The following is a 17,370-nucleotide window of genomic DNA, read 5'->3' as shown; positions in this document are numbered from 1 at the left end:
TTCTCCCTTTGCAACTGGATTTTGAACTATCTGCCAAACTTCCTCACCAACTTTAATATTTAAGATAAAATCAGAAATTGGTGTAGTATATGATCCAGCAGCTTTAAAAGCTTCAATACCAGCAGTAGTAAACTCCACATCTTCAAAAATTGTAGATAAATGAACTGGAGGTTCTAAATTTACTTCTAGAACCTTAGTTCATGTAGAGTGCTGTGGTGACCCCGAAATAGTTGAAACTTTATGAATGGACTGTTGTATTACTACATCTTTAGCAACAACATGGATTATTTCAGGTGGTAGAATAGTAGAGTGAATGGACTATTTTTCAGAAAAAACATGGATTGTTTCATGTGGTGCATAATAGATTGAATGGACTGTAAGAAAGTATCAGTACTTAAGACCTGTAGGGAGATTAGCAGCACTTGGTACATCAGAGTTTATTAAAGTGTCAACGGACTATTGATCAAAAGCTGTTTCATGTGTACTCTGTGCACCTGCAAAATATAACAAGTATTACTTAATCTCTACATTCTTTTAAATTAGTCTCACTACTCCTCACACCACAAAGCTCATGACTTTTAATAATCAAAGTTTCCTCACAAGTATTACTAAATAATATCCCTTATCTCCCTCTCCTTTTGTCAGGAAGGATCCTGCCTCTTTTTAATTCTGTTTTTCTCTAAATCTTTTTACACAACTCACAGAAAATCTCAGATAAATTGTCCTACAGAAATAAGAAGTGGCTAAAGAAGGGTGAATGTGGTCATAAAACTAGAGTTAGTCCTTGAATAAGGTCTAGAAATAATCATACCAACAGGATTTAAAACATGCATAATAAATGCTGGAAATACCAAATCAGTATTTAGAATAAATGATGATAAAGTAATAACAGTATTTATACCTTGTGATACCTGAAGTCACAATTAAACTCACAATTAATACTATGGTTATGACAATTGTTTTTCGCCATTTATAGGCACCTCCATTTGAATTGGAGAGGATTTGATCAGGTTACTGTCATGTACCATGATCTCAAACCTTGTTCTTCTTGCAAAGAATTAACATTTGAATGTGTTATTGAAGGCTCTCACAAGGTCTTTAGTAAAAACTGATGAACCCATTTGTCTTTGTTGGTGTCATAAAGATCTACCTCAACATGTTATCTCTAATCAAGTTAATGTTGTTTCTGAGTGGTGAACATATTTTCATGAACTATGTCACTTGATTTTAGAAACAGTTGAGAAATGGATTCAAGTGTTTCAGTTGTAAGAAGAAATTTAAGATATAAGATATATGATTTTGAGATTGAGTGTGGACAACTTCTTTGAAAGAAAAATAAAGTTTCAAAGAATTTTGATATAAAATAACACTCAAAGATTGTAATTCTCATGAGATCAGAATTAAATCTTTCATAAATTTCTTCTGTGAAATCAGTTTTCCTGTAATGTGTTCAATCTGTACTGTAGTGAACATATGAACTCAAACAAAGATTAGTTTCTCATATGCACTATTGCAAAATATCTGAAATTAAGCATGCAGTACTAATTGGAATATGAATAGTTATAATAAGTCAAGCACAAACAAGACAATAAATATTCATTCAGTTTAAGAATCAAAGAAGGCAAAAGATATTTTCATTAATATTTAAGAAGCAGATTACAAGATTTATATTTTTAAACATAAAAACCTAACTTAATCTAACTACTCAGTCTTCTTCTGCCTCTTTGCAGCCTGCTCCACCCTCATCACCCGGCGATGATAAATCCTACTCATTGTCCCTGCAAGAGAAATGATATTCTCTTGTAGCTCAAGAGTTGCCTGACGGAAACGTTCCGCCAATGCAACACGTAGTTCTTTCTTAAGAAGATCTTCGTTGGTGAAGAAATGCAGTTCCAACTGATCATCTCAAGAGAGATGATCGTAGACTAAGTCTGGAACTTCAGTTGGGTGATAGATTTCACCACCAATACGAACCAGAAGTCCGTATAGATCAAAGTACATCTTCTCATCACTTGGATTGAAGATTGGCATATAGCATCCACCGTTGCGTGTATATAATTGGGGTTGATCCATTTTTTATGAGTGTTTTGATGTTTTGGACAAAAGATTTGAGAAAATGAGGAGTTGTGTATGAAAAGGCAGCGAGAAGTTTTGGAAATGGAGGGTATGTATTAATAGCAGAGGAGATAGAAACTGAAAAGACTCTTTGATTAACCATGTAATAATTAAACACAGTATATATATACACGATTACGCGTATCTAGGTAAACAAAAAGTAATCTCTCTCTTCGGATTCCTATTCCCAATATAAGTACTCAAGTGTAGATAGATACTTACAACAATAGCTAACCCATGCAAGTTATTAAAAGATATTCCACTAACTCACTGTTAATTAAAAATATTGAATAACCATTTATTTCGAATAAATTCAAAATAATAAATGAATTATAATAGTCAATCAAAGTTTAACCATTATCAGTATTTAATCATAACTATCAGGATATATCAGTCAACACTAGTTTGACCAATATCAGAATTTAACAACTATTGTCAGGATCTATTAGTCAAAACAGGTTTAACCAATATCAGAGATTATACACATAATCAGAGTTTAACATGCAGATACTGAATGAATTTAATTGCATACTTGCATGGCATCAGAACTTAAACACACTTATCAATAAGTATCAAGTATTGACATATAATGATAAGATACCAGACTCTAACTATTAGTAGTTATTTCTTAATTATCAAGGTTTGAGAATTGTCCTGATGTCATTCCCAATTCATTCACCGATCTTGTGAAAGTAGCTTCACAGAGAGGCTTGGTGAATATATCTGCTAATTGCTGATCTGTTGGAATAAAGACCAATTCCACTATACCTGCTTCCACATGTTCCCTTATGAAATGGTACCTGATGCTGATGTGTTTAGTCATTAAATAATATACTGGATTTCCTGTCATTGTACTAGCACTTTGATTATCACAATATATAAGAATAGCAGAATAATCTAACCCATAATCCAGTAACTGATTCTTCATCCATAGAATCTGAGCACAACAGCTTCCTGCAACAATATATTCAGCTTATGCAGTTGATGTGGAAATTGGCTTTTATTTCTTGCTATACCAAGAAACCAACCTGCCACCAAGAAATTGGCAGCTTCCAGAAGTGTTTTTCCTATCTATTTTACATCCTGCAAAATCAACATTTGAATTTCCAATTAGCTTAAAGTCTGAATCTCTAGGATACCATAATCCCAGATTAATTGTGAATTTGAGATATTTAAAAATTCTTTTCACAGCTAATAGATGAGGTTCCCTTGGATCAGCTTGGAACCTTGCACAGAGACAGGTATCATACATGATATCAGGTCTCCTAGCAGTCAAATATAAGAGTTAGCCAATCATACCTCTGTAGTTAGTTATATCTACTAAAGAACCAGTATTTAAATCTAACTTGGTTACAGTGGCCATGAGATTTGGTGTAGTTGAGCTGTCTTTGTTATTCTCTAACAATACAACAAGAATTACAGAAGGGGGGTTGAATGTAATTCTGGATTCTTTTTGAGATTTATGAAAAATGGTTCTAACTCAATTTATATCTAACTGTTTGATTTGCAAAGTGCGGAATACAAAGTTAAGTTAATCAAACATAAAGTAATAAAAACTCAAGTCCTTAAAACTTTCTAGTGGATTTGAATGTATCCACCAGATATATATATATATATATATATCAAGAGAACCCTGTGAAGCTTGAATAGCTCACAGCTGCTTTACAAGTGAACAACTAAACTTGCAGAGAAATACTACAGGATACAGCTTACAAATGTTTCTCTGAAAATGTGTTTTTCTTAGTCTATTGTTATTGTTCTACTTGCTACACTTGGTTTATATATCACCAAGTTTACATAGAATAAGACAAGATAATCAAACAAAACTTATCAAGTCTAACTCCATGCTACTTCACTACTCTATTCCAGCATCTTTGAAAATCTTCATAACTTGCATGGAAATGATAATGCTTCTTTGTTCTCAAAACCCTGCTAAACAGGCTGCCACATTCCTTTTATAAACACTCGATGCATGTGGCTGTGTTGTCACTGTCAACAGATATTTGAATTGATCATCCGTCACGTACATGCTTGTTATCCGTCGGTTAGCCTTGTTGATCATCCGTCGGGTAGCTTTGTTGATCATCCGTCAGGTAGCCATTTATCACTTGACTCTATTTCATTTGTGCACAATTACAAGACATCTTATATTTATATTTAATCAACCTATTCTGCACATCTACTAGCAGTCTACATGATTCATAAGCTACTACAGAATCTATACAAAGTTGTTTGCAGAAATATGATACATTACTTATTGTTACATAAGCTACTCACCCGATGGATATCAATTAGTCATCTGTCAGGACTATATTGAATCATCCGTTGGGTGCTATAATTGATCATCCATCGGGTGCTACAAAATTCACTAAGTTAAATCTACTAAGGTGTTTTGTTTAGCTTATCATCAAGTACACAACATATTCCTAACAATCTCCCCCAATTTATGTCTACTGGAATTGTAGCCATAAATTAAGAGAGACTTGATGCTAAAAAAACATCCTAAAGATACAGATTGAAAAATAGTAGATAAAACTGATAAGTGCTATAAGTTGTTGAAAGTGGAACAATACAAAGTACACAAAGAAATTGCTCACGATTGTTATTAAGATGCTCCTCTAGTCTGAGCAGATAGATCTATTTCCTTGATTGTCTGGATTTCTTCCCAAGCCTTCTGTTGTTTTCTTCAATTTGATTCTGAAGTTGTCTGTGGAATTCAAGTTCATCATCTTCTAAGAGATTTAGCATTTCCTGTATTTCCAAAAGAGTCTCATTGCTAGAGATACTCAATTGGTCCTCCAATCTGAAAAAACTTCTAACACCTTTGTCATCCATGAACTCCATCAGCCAATAGGGCCTTAGATGCACTCTCTTTCCTGTAAAGGGAATAGATAGAGTTTTTGGAAGTGCATCTTTGGCTCTAATACTCCTTAGTTCCTCAATCCTCTTTAGAACTATTCTTCTTACAGTCACATTGTATCCAAAGTTCTTTTTGAAGGATGAGTAGATTTTAATCAGAACAGATTGGCTTTCTTGGAGAATTCTGTGAAGAGGCCATGTCATCTCTTTCCCTCCCTTGTATTTAAATATGAGACTTTCAGGAAGGTGTCTGTAAGCATCAATTCCTCTTACTTCTTCCAATTAATTCAAGTAGAGATTCAAGTCTGAAAATTCCTTGATATCACAAATGTACATGAGATCTCTCTTGTTGACTGTGGGTTGGGATTTGGTTAGAGCTTTGGATTTGAGAGATACATGCTTCACTTTCTTGCTAGCTCTAGTCTTTGTCTTCTTTGCCTTGAAGATGGGCAAATTTAGCTCAGGTTTTGGTAACCTGTCCCAGTCTACTGGCTCATCCTTGGGAATAATTGGTTCACCATGAATATTTCTTATTGGATCAACCACTTTGAATTCTTCAAATACCACTGAGGGTTTTGATGTCTGATTTGTAGTTGTAGACTTTTTGGGAAACTGATCTTCCAATTCCTCATCCTTAAAGTTCACTTTCCTCTTGGAATGAAGTTTGTATCTAAATCTTCTTTTCTGCTGTGATTCTTCTTGCATTTTCAGATCTTTAGATTCAGTAATTACAGATGGTTGTACAGGAAGCCCTATTATGGTTTTTACAGCTTGAAGCTTGGCCAAGATATTAGCTTGTTCTTTCTTTTGCTTTTGCTTCTTATCATCCAAAGCAACTTGCTTCTTTTCTAGCCTGATTCTTTCTTTCTCTTCCTTCTTAGCTTCCACAAATAGTGGGTGTCTAACCACCACACAAATCTCCTTACCATTTCTGTAAATTTTAGCAATTCTTCTTTTTAAAGCTGAATCAGCTGGATCCTTGTAGAATGTAATAGATCTTGACAACAGTTTCTTTTTATCTGGCTTTGGTGTCTCAAACACTGTATCCATAGGATTCTTATCTGAAAACTTAGGATAGTTCCATTTGGCCTTCATGATGAGATATTTCTTTGGAGATTTGATACAGGAAGTTTGGCCCCTTTCCAGATAGTTCATACTTATATCATTCACAGAGATTTTCATGACTTTAGAGTGATGATTGAAAACTTTGTTTGGCTTCTGTGTTGGACCAAATATCTTCTGGATGTTCTCATCAATTTTCTCCCAATTTATTGGACTCAGTTGCTTCTTCTCAGCTTCTCTCAAATTGGTTGCTGCTTCTTTGATTAGATCTATGCTATCTTTAGCAGGTGGCTTTGTGAAAACAATTTTTGGAACAATTACTTTACTTACTTGAATATTGAGCACTTTTTGCTCCCCCTTACTTCTTGATTCCCCTTGACTGAATAAGACAATTGAGCTTTCTTTCTCCCCCTAAGAAGAGGTTTCCTTCTCCCCCTTTTTGTTATCAGCAAGTTGAGTAGAAGAGGAGGTTTGTGTTGCCACTAGCCTTTGAAGCAAGTCTATTTGTTGTGCTTGGTGTAGGTGAATTGCTGTTAGAGAGGCTTCCATTGCTGTCATTCTGGTATCCAAGGAATCTATCTTTGTGGAAAGATCAGAATTCTTCCTGAGTTGTCTCTTAATGTCAAGCATTGTAGCTTCTGGAAAATTGGAATCCAGTCTATCAGCTATATCCTTCTTCACTCGAGTGATCTCTATTTTGATAGAAGTGATATCCAGATTGTGTTGGAAACCTTGGATATGTTGTAGTTGGAGAGAAGCAAGATGTGCTTGTAGAAGCTTCTTGGTGCTAGCATTTGTTGTTGATTCAAGAGCAGAGTGTGTTTGACTTATAAGTTAGATGAGTGTGGTCTTGAAATAGTGTTCATCACATTTCTTGGAGAAGGCCCATGATGACATGCCTGATCTGGAACTAGGACCTACTTCCCCCTATGTCCAATGGCTCTTCTTCACTTTCTGCATTCTCACCACCAAAGAAATCTTCTGAACCACCAGTCTCATAGTCAATATCACTAGCTGTAGAGGGCAAAGCTGTGATTGCATCCTTTGCTCTTTGCATAGACTGTGTGGTGTGCACCAAATTGAGCATCCTTTCTACATTGTCATTGCCCTGTCTAGATAGAAGTTGATATGCTGGAACAGGGTGAGTAAATATCTCAGCATCCAAGAAGGTAGAATCTATAACAGCTTGACTTTACTGAAATAGTCCCTCCCTGTTTGCATCCTGGACATTCATTAACTCACTTGCAATGACATCCACCCTTATATATCCTGTACCTGCATTTCTCTCATTATCTCTCTTTTCTTGCATCAACGTCTCACCTTGGCTCCCCACCCTCACACCCTCACCTTCACCATCTTAGGTGGGACTCTTCTCACTCACTTTTGCTAGTCCTGAAGAAATGGACTTCATTAGATCACTTTTTTCCTCTCTTTTTTCCTGGGAGCAACCCAGACTCTCACTCAAATCACTCCCTTCCCTCAGTCCTAGGAGTGATTGCACTACTACTAAGTCTTCTGCACTTTTAAGAATAGATGAAATTTGAAGCTGTGCAGAGACACCCGACTGATGAGGAATATCCATCGGGTTAGCAGTTTGAGATTATCCGTCGGGATACAATCACTACTCGGCGGATGATAGATATCCATCGGTATAGAAGAAATAATTGAGTTTGGAGTGGAGACTATTGTAGACTCTGTGCAGATTGATGAAAATTTGGGCACAGATGTCTCAACAGTCTCAGAAAGAAATGGCAAGTGAGCCAACAAATCATCTAGAAGATGATGCTCACTTGCATGAAGTTTTGGCTTTGCCAAGAGAGTTAAAGATTGAGAATTTGGAAGTGATGTTTTTATCATGTCAACATCCAATGAGTGTGTGGGAGAATTTGGTGTTTCAGGTGCTTCAATTATAAGAGATTTTGGCTGTGACTCCACATTTATTGGAGCCACATCAACCTGACTTTGAGAAGGTGCAGTGACTAGGTCTTTTGCACCAGTTTGCACAGTATGTGAACCCTGTGCATCCCCAAGGGTTTTTGGTTTCTTCTTTTTAGTATAAGTTTAGGGTGAGCTTGCGTCCCTTACCCTTTTGGCCTGTGCTCTTGGCTGAGAGCTTGTTTCAATGGTAACATCCTTTTGGGAGGATGAAACCAGTAATGAGCTAATATCCTTATTAAGCACTGTAGTTTGTTGAGAAACTATAGTGTGGTTAGGCTGGGAAACTCTTACCGCCCCATCCTTATTCTTAGGGCTTCTTTGATTTTCACCCTGTCCCTCACCTTTCTTACCCACCTTCACACTCCCCTCTTTAGGTTTAATGGATTTTACAACTGATTTCTTTTGAAAGAAATCAGAGGGGGCTTTCTTAGCTTTGGATTTAGAAACTTTTGTTGGTTTGGTAGCTTGGGTAGGCAACTGTTGGTTCATTGACACAGTTGCCATAGCTACACTAGAAAGCAAAGAAATTTGTAAGGTTGGAAGAGTGGAGACAAAAGAAATTACCTTACTTACCTGAGGTCCCTCCATTACTGGAAAGTAGTATAAGGGAACCTCCTTGTGATGGTTTGCTCTATTTAAATCTACAATTATCCTTCTTTCTTGATCCCAACAATTTAACTTGTTGGTTGGGTTCTCAATCACAATATCACCAATAAGATGGTGAGCAAGCATCATAAAGAATCTAGCATAATAGACACTTTTACCTCTCTTATTGACCTCTCCTAACTTAAAGCCTAACTCAAACAGAACCAAATCACTGAAATTAAAGTACTTATCAGTAACTAACATGTAAAGCATGTTAAGTATAGAGAGGTTTATAGAGTCAAAGTTACTAATTTTACCTGAAAATACCTTAGTTACTACATCACACAGGTAACTCCATTATTTCCTAAGACCCAACCTCCTAATTTCACTTAATTTAGAAGTAGTGAGTGCATAACCCATGGAATTAAGCATATTAACAATGTTAGTGTATGTGTGTGGAGAAGTTACAGTATGATCAGGAATCTAGAAGCATGCTTTAACAATATCTTTATTTATGCAAAACTGCTTACCTTTCAGAGTGAATGTGACTTGTCTGTCGAGTTGTATACTGCAGTTGTCCATATTTCTTCAACAACCTCACAGTAAATGGTGGGTGATTCCAGCATGGCATAGTTGAGTTTGCAGTTCTTCACAAAATCTATCATTTTGTGATAGTCACCAGACTGTTGAATCTCCTTCTTCACCAAAGCTGAGAAGTTGTTTTTCTCATAGATATAACCGGTTTGAGACATGATTTTCACTACAGGTGCCATTGTTAGAGATTTGAAATTTGCAGAGAGAGAGTTTGCTTTTGAGAAGAAAGAAATTAGAGCAATTGAATCTTGAGAATGATAAAAGAAATGAATAAAAGTGAAATTGCTTTTGTATTATATCAGAAAATAACTGTCAAAAATAATAAAGTAAAATAAAGTAACCAATTGAAAATGCCCAAAATAGCCGTTTAAAAATAAATAAACTGTAAAAATTCCGTCACTTATCCGTCGTGTTATGCTTACAAACTGTAAGTATACTCGATGGATAATGTTCAGAGAATTAACGGCTAGGATTGAGACAATTTGACGGATGAGGATAAAACAGTTATCCGTCGAGTTATAAAATATTCCAGAAAAATAATTGATTTTATTGAGAAATAGTATTCCGACGGATGATCAAACTCGATGGATAATGATCATCCATCGGGATGTAAATTTTGACTTAGCCAAAATTTCATCCAAAACTGAAAAGTCAATCAAACTTCTGGCTACATAGCAACTTGCAAAATATCTGAAATGATTCAAGAGTAATTAAGCATACCTAACTCACTTACCAACCTTGAGAAGGTGGATTCATCCAGTGGCTTGGTAAATATATCTGTAAGCTGCTTTTCACTTGGAACAAAATGCAGTTCCACAGTACCATTCATCATATGTTCTCTTATAAAGTGGTACTTGATGTCTATGTGCTTTGTTCTTGAATGCTGTATTGGATTTTCAGTGATGGCAATTGCACTCGTGTTATCACAAAAAATAGGAATCCTATCCACTTGTAGAGCATAGTCCAACAATTGGTTTTTCATCCACAAAATCTGTGCACAGCAACTACCAGCAGCAATATATTCAGCTTCAGCTATAGAAGTAGAAACTGAATTTTGCATTTTACGGAACCAGGACACAAGCTTGTTTCCTAGAAATTGACAGGTTCCTGTTGTACTTTTTTTGTCTATTTTACACCTTGCATAATCTACATCAGAATAACCAGTTATATCAAAACCAGAATCTCTAGGGTACCAAATGCCAAGTTTTGGTGTTCCCTTGAGATATCTGAAAATTCTCTTAATAGCTACCAAGTGAGATTCTCTAGGATCCGCCTGAAATCTAGCACAAAGACAAGTAGCAAATATTATATCTGGCCTACTAGCTGTTAAGTACAGAAGTGAACCAACCATGCCCCTATAACTTGAAATATTCACAGACTTTTCAGTAGTGTTTAATTCAAGCTTAGTTGCAGTGGCCATGGGAGTTTTTGCAGATGTGCAATCCATTAGATCAAATTTATTTGAAATATTATGAATGTATTTAGTTTGACTAATGAAAATTCCATCACAAACTTGCTTCAGTCCATAGAGTGCTTTCAAAAGATAGTAGACATGATTTGGGAAATTTGGATCTTCAAAACCAGGAGGCTGACTGACATAGACTTCCTCCTCCAAATCTCCATTTAGAAAAGCACTCTTGATATCCATTTGATAGACCTTGAAATTGGCATGGGTTGTATAGGCTAAGAAAATTCTGATGGCTTCAAGTCTTGCAACATGAGCAAAAGTTTCATCAAAATCTATTCATTCTTGTTGACAATAGCCCTTAGCAACCAATCTAGCTTTGTTCCTGACCACTATGCCATTTTCATCCATCTTGTTTCTGAATACCCATTTGTTGTCAATTGGATTCTTTCCTTTAGGCTTGGGTACCAGCTTCTATACTTTATTCCTTTCAAATTGGTTTAGCTCCTCCTGCATAGCTAAAATCCAATCAGGATCCAACAAAGCTTCCTCTACCTTCTTTGGTTCTTCCTTAGATTGGAAGCTGCTATATAGACATTCTTCTTGAGTTGATCTTCTTGTTTGAACTCTAAAAGATACATCACCAATGATGAGCTCAAAGGGGTGATCTTTTGTCCATTTTCTTTGTTGAGGTAGATTATATAATGACTCATATATTTTTATATATTGTTTAAATGTGTAATTATTAAATAATTGCATAAATAAAATAGGTCTGTGGGTTCTATCAGCTGGATATTATTTTTGTTAATATTTTAATTAATTATGTGTGATTGTTGGTGTTCGTGTATTAATTGTGTAATTCGTTGTGAAGTTGTGTTGTGTCACTTTTATATTTAAAGGTGATTTTATTCAGGATTTATTTCCATAAATACTTGGGTTATCTCTAAAATCATTTTTATGGCTTCATAATTTTATTAATTATTTTTAGGAGTTTTTAAAATTGAGAAATCAATATTTCATCAAATATTTAGTCTTGTATGATTTTTTAATTTTATTTTTTATAAAATCCGATTTAATTCCAGAATTCTTTAAAAATTATGAAACTCATATTTATTTAAGTTGAGAATATTTCGAGAAATTTAAAATTATTTTGGGAATTTTTGGGATTAATTTCACCGCGCGTTGATTCGTTTAATGGATAAAAGTGGGTATAACTTGCGTTTCATAAATTATTTTTAAAATATCAAAATTTATGTTTTTATAAACTTCGGGATATTTGTAACATTTTGAGACTATTTGCATGATTTTATAAATTTGTTTTAAGTGCAAGTCAATTCGTTAATTGTAGAATTCGGGTACGAGTTGTGTTTCAAAATTTGTTTAAAGTTACAAAAAAATTAATTTGTTAGTTTTTAATTATACCGAAGGTTTTAACGTTTATTTGGTAATTTTAGAAACTTATTTGACTACGCGATTAATCGATAAACGGCAAATTTCGGGCGAAGTTATATTACTGGACACATATTGTTGCTACGTGTCTTATTTATTGATTCGGGGCAATAGCAGAATAAATGAATATATATAAAAAAACAACAACAACCACCCCAAAACCCCCCCCCCTTTCGTCCCTGTTCTTCATCCTCCCCCCGTCTCTCTTCTCTCGCGTAATTTATGTGTTCAATCTTGATCTCTTCTTGATTGTTCTCTTTCCTCTATTCTTGGTAATCTTCAGTCTGTGGTTTTCTTTACTATTACGGCCGCCCTGTTGCCGCTGGCTCTCCGGCCAGGCAACGGTGGTGGCGCGTGCTGTGTATCCTTGTACACAATTGTTACTTGCTTCGATCTTCTGATTAATTGATGTGTGTATACATATTGTATGCATATATGTCAGTTGGGTGGAGGATTGATGTGTGGGTTGACCCGTTTCTGTGATTATTTGCCGCCCGTCCTTTTCTTTTATCCGGCGGTGATTGATTTTGCCATCCGGTGATGTGCACACGCGCATGCCTGTGCTGTGGGGATTATTTTATTATTTAATTTTCTACACATATTGATTAAGCAAGTTTTATGAAATAATAATAATACTTTATGGGGAAATAGTAATAATAAAAGAGTAATTAATCGGTAAAAGTCACGAAGGATGTCCGATAAATGGAAACCCGTGAATTTTACCGCCGCCGGCGATGAGCCTCGGTGAGCCGACGGTGGACTATGATGATGCAATCTGAGTCCTACAATTTAAAATACAAAATACGATTTAAAATGCGAATTACGAATAAAACTATAAAATGTGATTAAAATTATAAAACACGGCTAATAATTAGTAATTGTATTTAATTGATAATTGAGAATAATGGGACTGATATTGATGGCTGAAATCAGTGGTTGGGTTTGGATTGCGATTGATTGTAGTTGTGTTTGTTTGGACGTCGGGATGTTCGATAAATAAAGGAGGTGCTTCCCGATTTCCGGAAAATTAAATTACGGAAATACGAGGCCGTACCCAATGACTATCGGGACGTCGATCGGTTATATGTACGTACCTTATATGAAATCTGATTATGTGTTGTGATGAAATACTTTACAAAAATCGATAACCCTAATTTCATAAAAGGATAAATATACCTATTTCTGAAAACGAACACCGAACCGACTTTCGAAGACCTGAACCCTAATTGATACGTGTATTATTATATGAAGTATGTTACGAGTCGGGTTTTGTTAACGTTTGGGTAGATTGTTAGCGAGGATATGTCAAGCATAATCAAAGGTCTAAGTTAGGGTGTTTCGACTTTGTAGGTGCTAGTCGGAAAGCCCAAGAGTTGGTGTTGGATAGCCTAGTGGACAGTCGACGAGCTCAGTAAGGTTCCAATCGAAGGACCTCAGTGTTGAAGTCGAAGCCAGGGTAATCTAGTGGTTAGGCGATAAAGCCTGAGCGTTCGTGTCGGCTCAAGGTCAATCGATATTATTTGTAAAGCTCTGCAAGGCAAGTACCCCTAACCATATCTTTATGGTTCAGCATATATGAATATAATGTTGTTTTATTCTCGTAGTGGAACAGAAAGATTAAAGTTACGTATCCCCTGGGTTTCAAATTGTTTTGTTAACTTGGTTTTGGGGGAAAAGTAACTTCTGAAAATGCCTATCTCTAAATTTTGAATAAAATGAAAATGTTTTGGGGAATGTGCTGTGATACAATGGTTTTAAAAATAGATAGGTAGGTGATTGGGAAAACTGGATAAAAATGATCAGATAATTGGATAAGTGTGCGCAGAAGGCCCGTAACGGCCTGGAAGTTAGCGTAAGAGGCGAAGTGGTTGTGCACCCTATTATAACCACCAGCCCAGCGTGACAGAGACCTAGCTAGTCTCTGAGTTCCGGAACAAGTTTCATAGGATAGCCTGATCAGCTATCTCACCAGGGATCATCCAATACTTTTATATCTGAGCAAGTGATTTTGAGGTTCCCGGAGAGGAACAAGTTTATAGGTCCTATGATGGGACAAGTTTTATAGATCCTGTGTTGGGATAAGTTTTATGGTTCCCGTAATGGAACAAATGATTTTGGGTCCCCGTAACGGGACAAATGGTTTTATGGGTCCTGCGATGGGATGAAAGATTTGAAAATGAAAGAAGCATGCTAAAATTGAAATTGATATTTATGCACAGCACACAACTGATGATTTGGTTTTCCAGAGCATACTAGTTTTGATATCCTGTTCATACATGTTTTACTTGTTTTCTAGCAAGTTATGATTTCTGTTCCTATAATTGTTTATCATAAACTGTTTTTGATTATTATTCATATAGTTGTACTGTTGAGCAATTGATTGCTCACCCTTGCAAAATGTTTTATATATGTATTGCAGATGCCTAGGGGATTCTCCTGTGGTAGTCAGGGCAGAGTTCCAGTTCCTTCCGTGTCAGGCTCTTTTGAGGTAGTTGTGTTGGACCCAATGTGGCGCCCTCCAAACCCGGGTCAGAAGTTTGGGGTCCACTCATACACCTTAATTATAACCTGCTTATAACAATAATAAAGATAATAATAATATGCAGTAACCCTACTTACACTACTAGAAATAGTAGATACGACATCGGTCCTTAGACATCGGCATGTAATGCACCCGATGTTAAAATGCAGTTTAACATCAGTTTTGTAAAAAGCGATGTTGAATACGCATATTGACATCGGTTTCACTTAGTAGCCGTTGTCTATCTTCAGAAATTAAAAAGGCCACAAATTTGTTTTTAACTTTGACATCGGTTCATTTTGTTAACCGTTGTCTATGGCCTTTTAAAAAAAATAAAAATTACTTAACTCCCCCCCCCGCTTTTCAGTACACTTTCCCCCTTTAATTTTAACAAAAAATTCACTTTAACATATTTTCCCCCCCTTTTCCAAAACACCTCCCGCGAGCCTCTCATCTCTCCCCGACCCTCGCCTCTCTCGTCTCTCTCGTCTCTCCCCTCCTTCTCTCTTAGTCTTCTTACCTTTCTTCTCTCTTCTTACCTTAGTCTCTGTTAACAGTCTCTTCTCTCTTTTCTCTGAAACCCTAATTTTAGCCCCAATTCTAATTCAAGATTTGGAGCTTCAAATTAGAGCAAATTAAACTTGAAATTGAGCTAGTATCTGGAGGTTGGAGCTAGTATCTGGAGGTAGACAGCATCTGGAGGTTGGAGCACTGAGGTTTTAGAACATTGGGGTTTCGGAACATTGAAAGCATCCGGAGGTATATTCTTCTTTACTTCTTTACTGTTTATCTCCCTCATTTTTATGTTTAATATCTTCTTTGTGCATGTAAATGTTTTATGTTTATCTTCTTTTCTTCTTTACTGTTTTTCTTCTTTGTGCATGTAAATGTTTTATGTTTTTGGGGGTTTTATGTTTGTTTCTTTTGGGGGGTTTTATGTCTGTTTTTGGGAATTTTATGTCGTGTTAAATATTTTAGGTACACTGATGTAAATCAATGTTTTAGGTACATTGATGTAAATGTAAATGTTTCTGTTCTGTTTTTAATTATGTGTTTTCTGGGGGTTGTTCATACATATTAGTGTATTTTGGGGGGGTTTTGGGGGCTGCATTTGAACAGGTCTCAGATATGAACAAGTCTCTGCATTTCTTGTTTTGTATGATAGTCATTTCTCTGATATGAACAAGTCTCTGCATTCCTGATATGAACTATCTGTTACTTGTGTTGTATTATAGTAATTATTTTGTATAATTATCCTTCTCACAGATACAAGTAACAGATAATTTTAATTAATTTATTTATGGGCTGAATTTGTTTCAATACTCAAGTTCTCACTGAGTTTTATTTATGTGAAGGAAATTTAACAATTGTCTGGGCTGTGAATGTTGGAATTATTGGTTTTTAACTATGTGATATTTTTAAATATCTTGGTTTAATTTGTTTTAATTATCTTGGTTTAATTTAGTCTAGTTTATAAATTTAGTCTAGTTTTGTAATTAATTGGGTATATGTATAGGATCTTAGAGTAATAAATTAGTACTATAAATTATTAGGATATCAAGGTATTTAATCCTTTCTAAGTTTATATAATTAATCCCTACAGTAACCAACACAAATTTGATATGCCTTTTATTAAATAATTATAAATAGGTATGTGTTGGATTTTTAATATTTATAGTGGCTATCAGGTAGGGAAATTTGATGGATAAGACATGGATTTTGCAAGATAGGGATTCTTTAGCATTTGAAATGGGGGTGGAAAACTTCTTGATATATGCTGAAGAAAATTCTGAAGATCGTAACAAAATTCCTTGCCCTTGTGGACGATGCGCCAATTTTAAAAAATTCTCTATAAAAACAATCAGGGGCCATATCTATGACAATGACTTTTGTCTAGGTTATGTGCATTGGGTTTGGCACGGGGAGACTGCTTCTACGGGTCCTAAATCTTCAAGTGCTAGTTGTCCACCTGAAGAGCAAGCTCCAGACCCACCTCCTGAGCAAGCCTCTGATCAAGCGTCAGAGCAAGATCAGGAGCATGTCGCTGCTTCGGAAACTGTTGATGTTTGTGAAGCGGCATATAACTCGAGTCAATATGATAATGATTCATATCAGTTTAGGAGGTTCGTAGCCGATGCTGAGCAACCTCTATATGAGGGTAGTGACTGTACTAAGTTAGAGTCGATGTTGAAGTTGCATAATTGGAAATCTAGGTTTGGTATAACCGATAGTGCCTTCACTGACCTCCTTTCTTCTGTTGGGTCTCTACTTCCCAAAGATAATGTGTTACCTAGTAATGCATATGAAGCAAAAAAAACCCTCTCTAATTTAGGTCTAGAGTATATAAAGTTCCATTCATGTCCGAATGACTGTGTACTGTACAGGGGTGTACATGCTGATGCAACCAAGTGTCCTAAGTGTCGACTTTCTCGGTGGAAGTTGACAAAGAAAGGTGAAGAGAGGTTTAATCTTCCAGCCAAAGTTATGTGATATTTTCCAATAATTCCTAGATTTAAACGTATGTTTAAATCTCCTTCCACCGCTGAACTAATGTGTTGGCATGCGCAACAGCGGACACAAGATGGTAAAATGCGACATCCAGCCGACTCTCCATCTTGGAAGAATATAGATTATAGGTGGCCATCCTTTGGTAGTGAACCGAGAAACCTTCGCTTGGCTTTATCGGCGGTTGGTGTAAACCCGCACAATAATGGCCTATCTAATAGATATAGTTGCTGGCCAGTCATATTGGTGACTTACAATCTTCCTCCCTGGTTATGTATGAAAAGAAAATTTATGATGTTGTCGATATTGGTCCCTGGCCCGCATGAGCCTGGTAATA

General features: G+C 35.9%; 1 protein-coding gene across 1 annotated transcript; it reads left to right on the top strand.

The window, feature by feature from the left end:
• Positions 1–16,229: 16,229 nt before the first annotated feature.
• On the top strand, positions 16,230–17,018 carry LOC141694346 (uncharacterized). The gene has a single exon (XM_074499215.1). It carries the CDS (start codon positions 16,230–16,232, stop codon positions 17,016–17,018), a length of 789 nt encoding a protein of 262 aa, XP_074355316.1.
• The last annotated feature ends 352 nt before the right edge of the window (positions 17,019–17,370 follow it).

The sequence above is a fragment of the Apium graveolens genome, chromosome 2, assembly GCF_009905375.1.
Source record: "Apium graveolens cultivar Ventura chromosome 2, ASM990537v1, whole genome shotgun sequence".
In the NCBI taxonomy this organism is placed as follows: domain Eukaryota; kingdom Viridiplantae; phylum Streptophyta; class Magnoliopsida; order Apiales; family Apiaceae; genus Apium; species Apium graveolens.
This window is presented reverse-complemented; position numbering and strand designations above follow the sequence as displayed.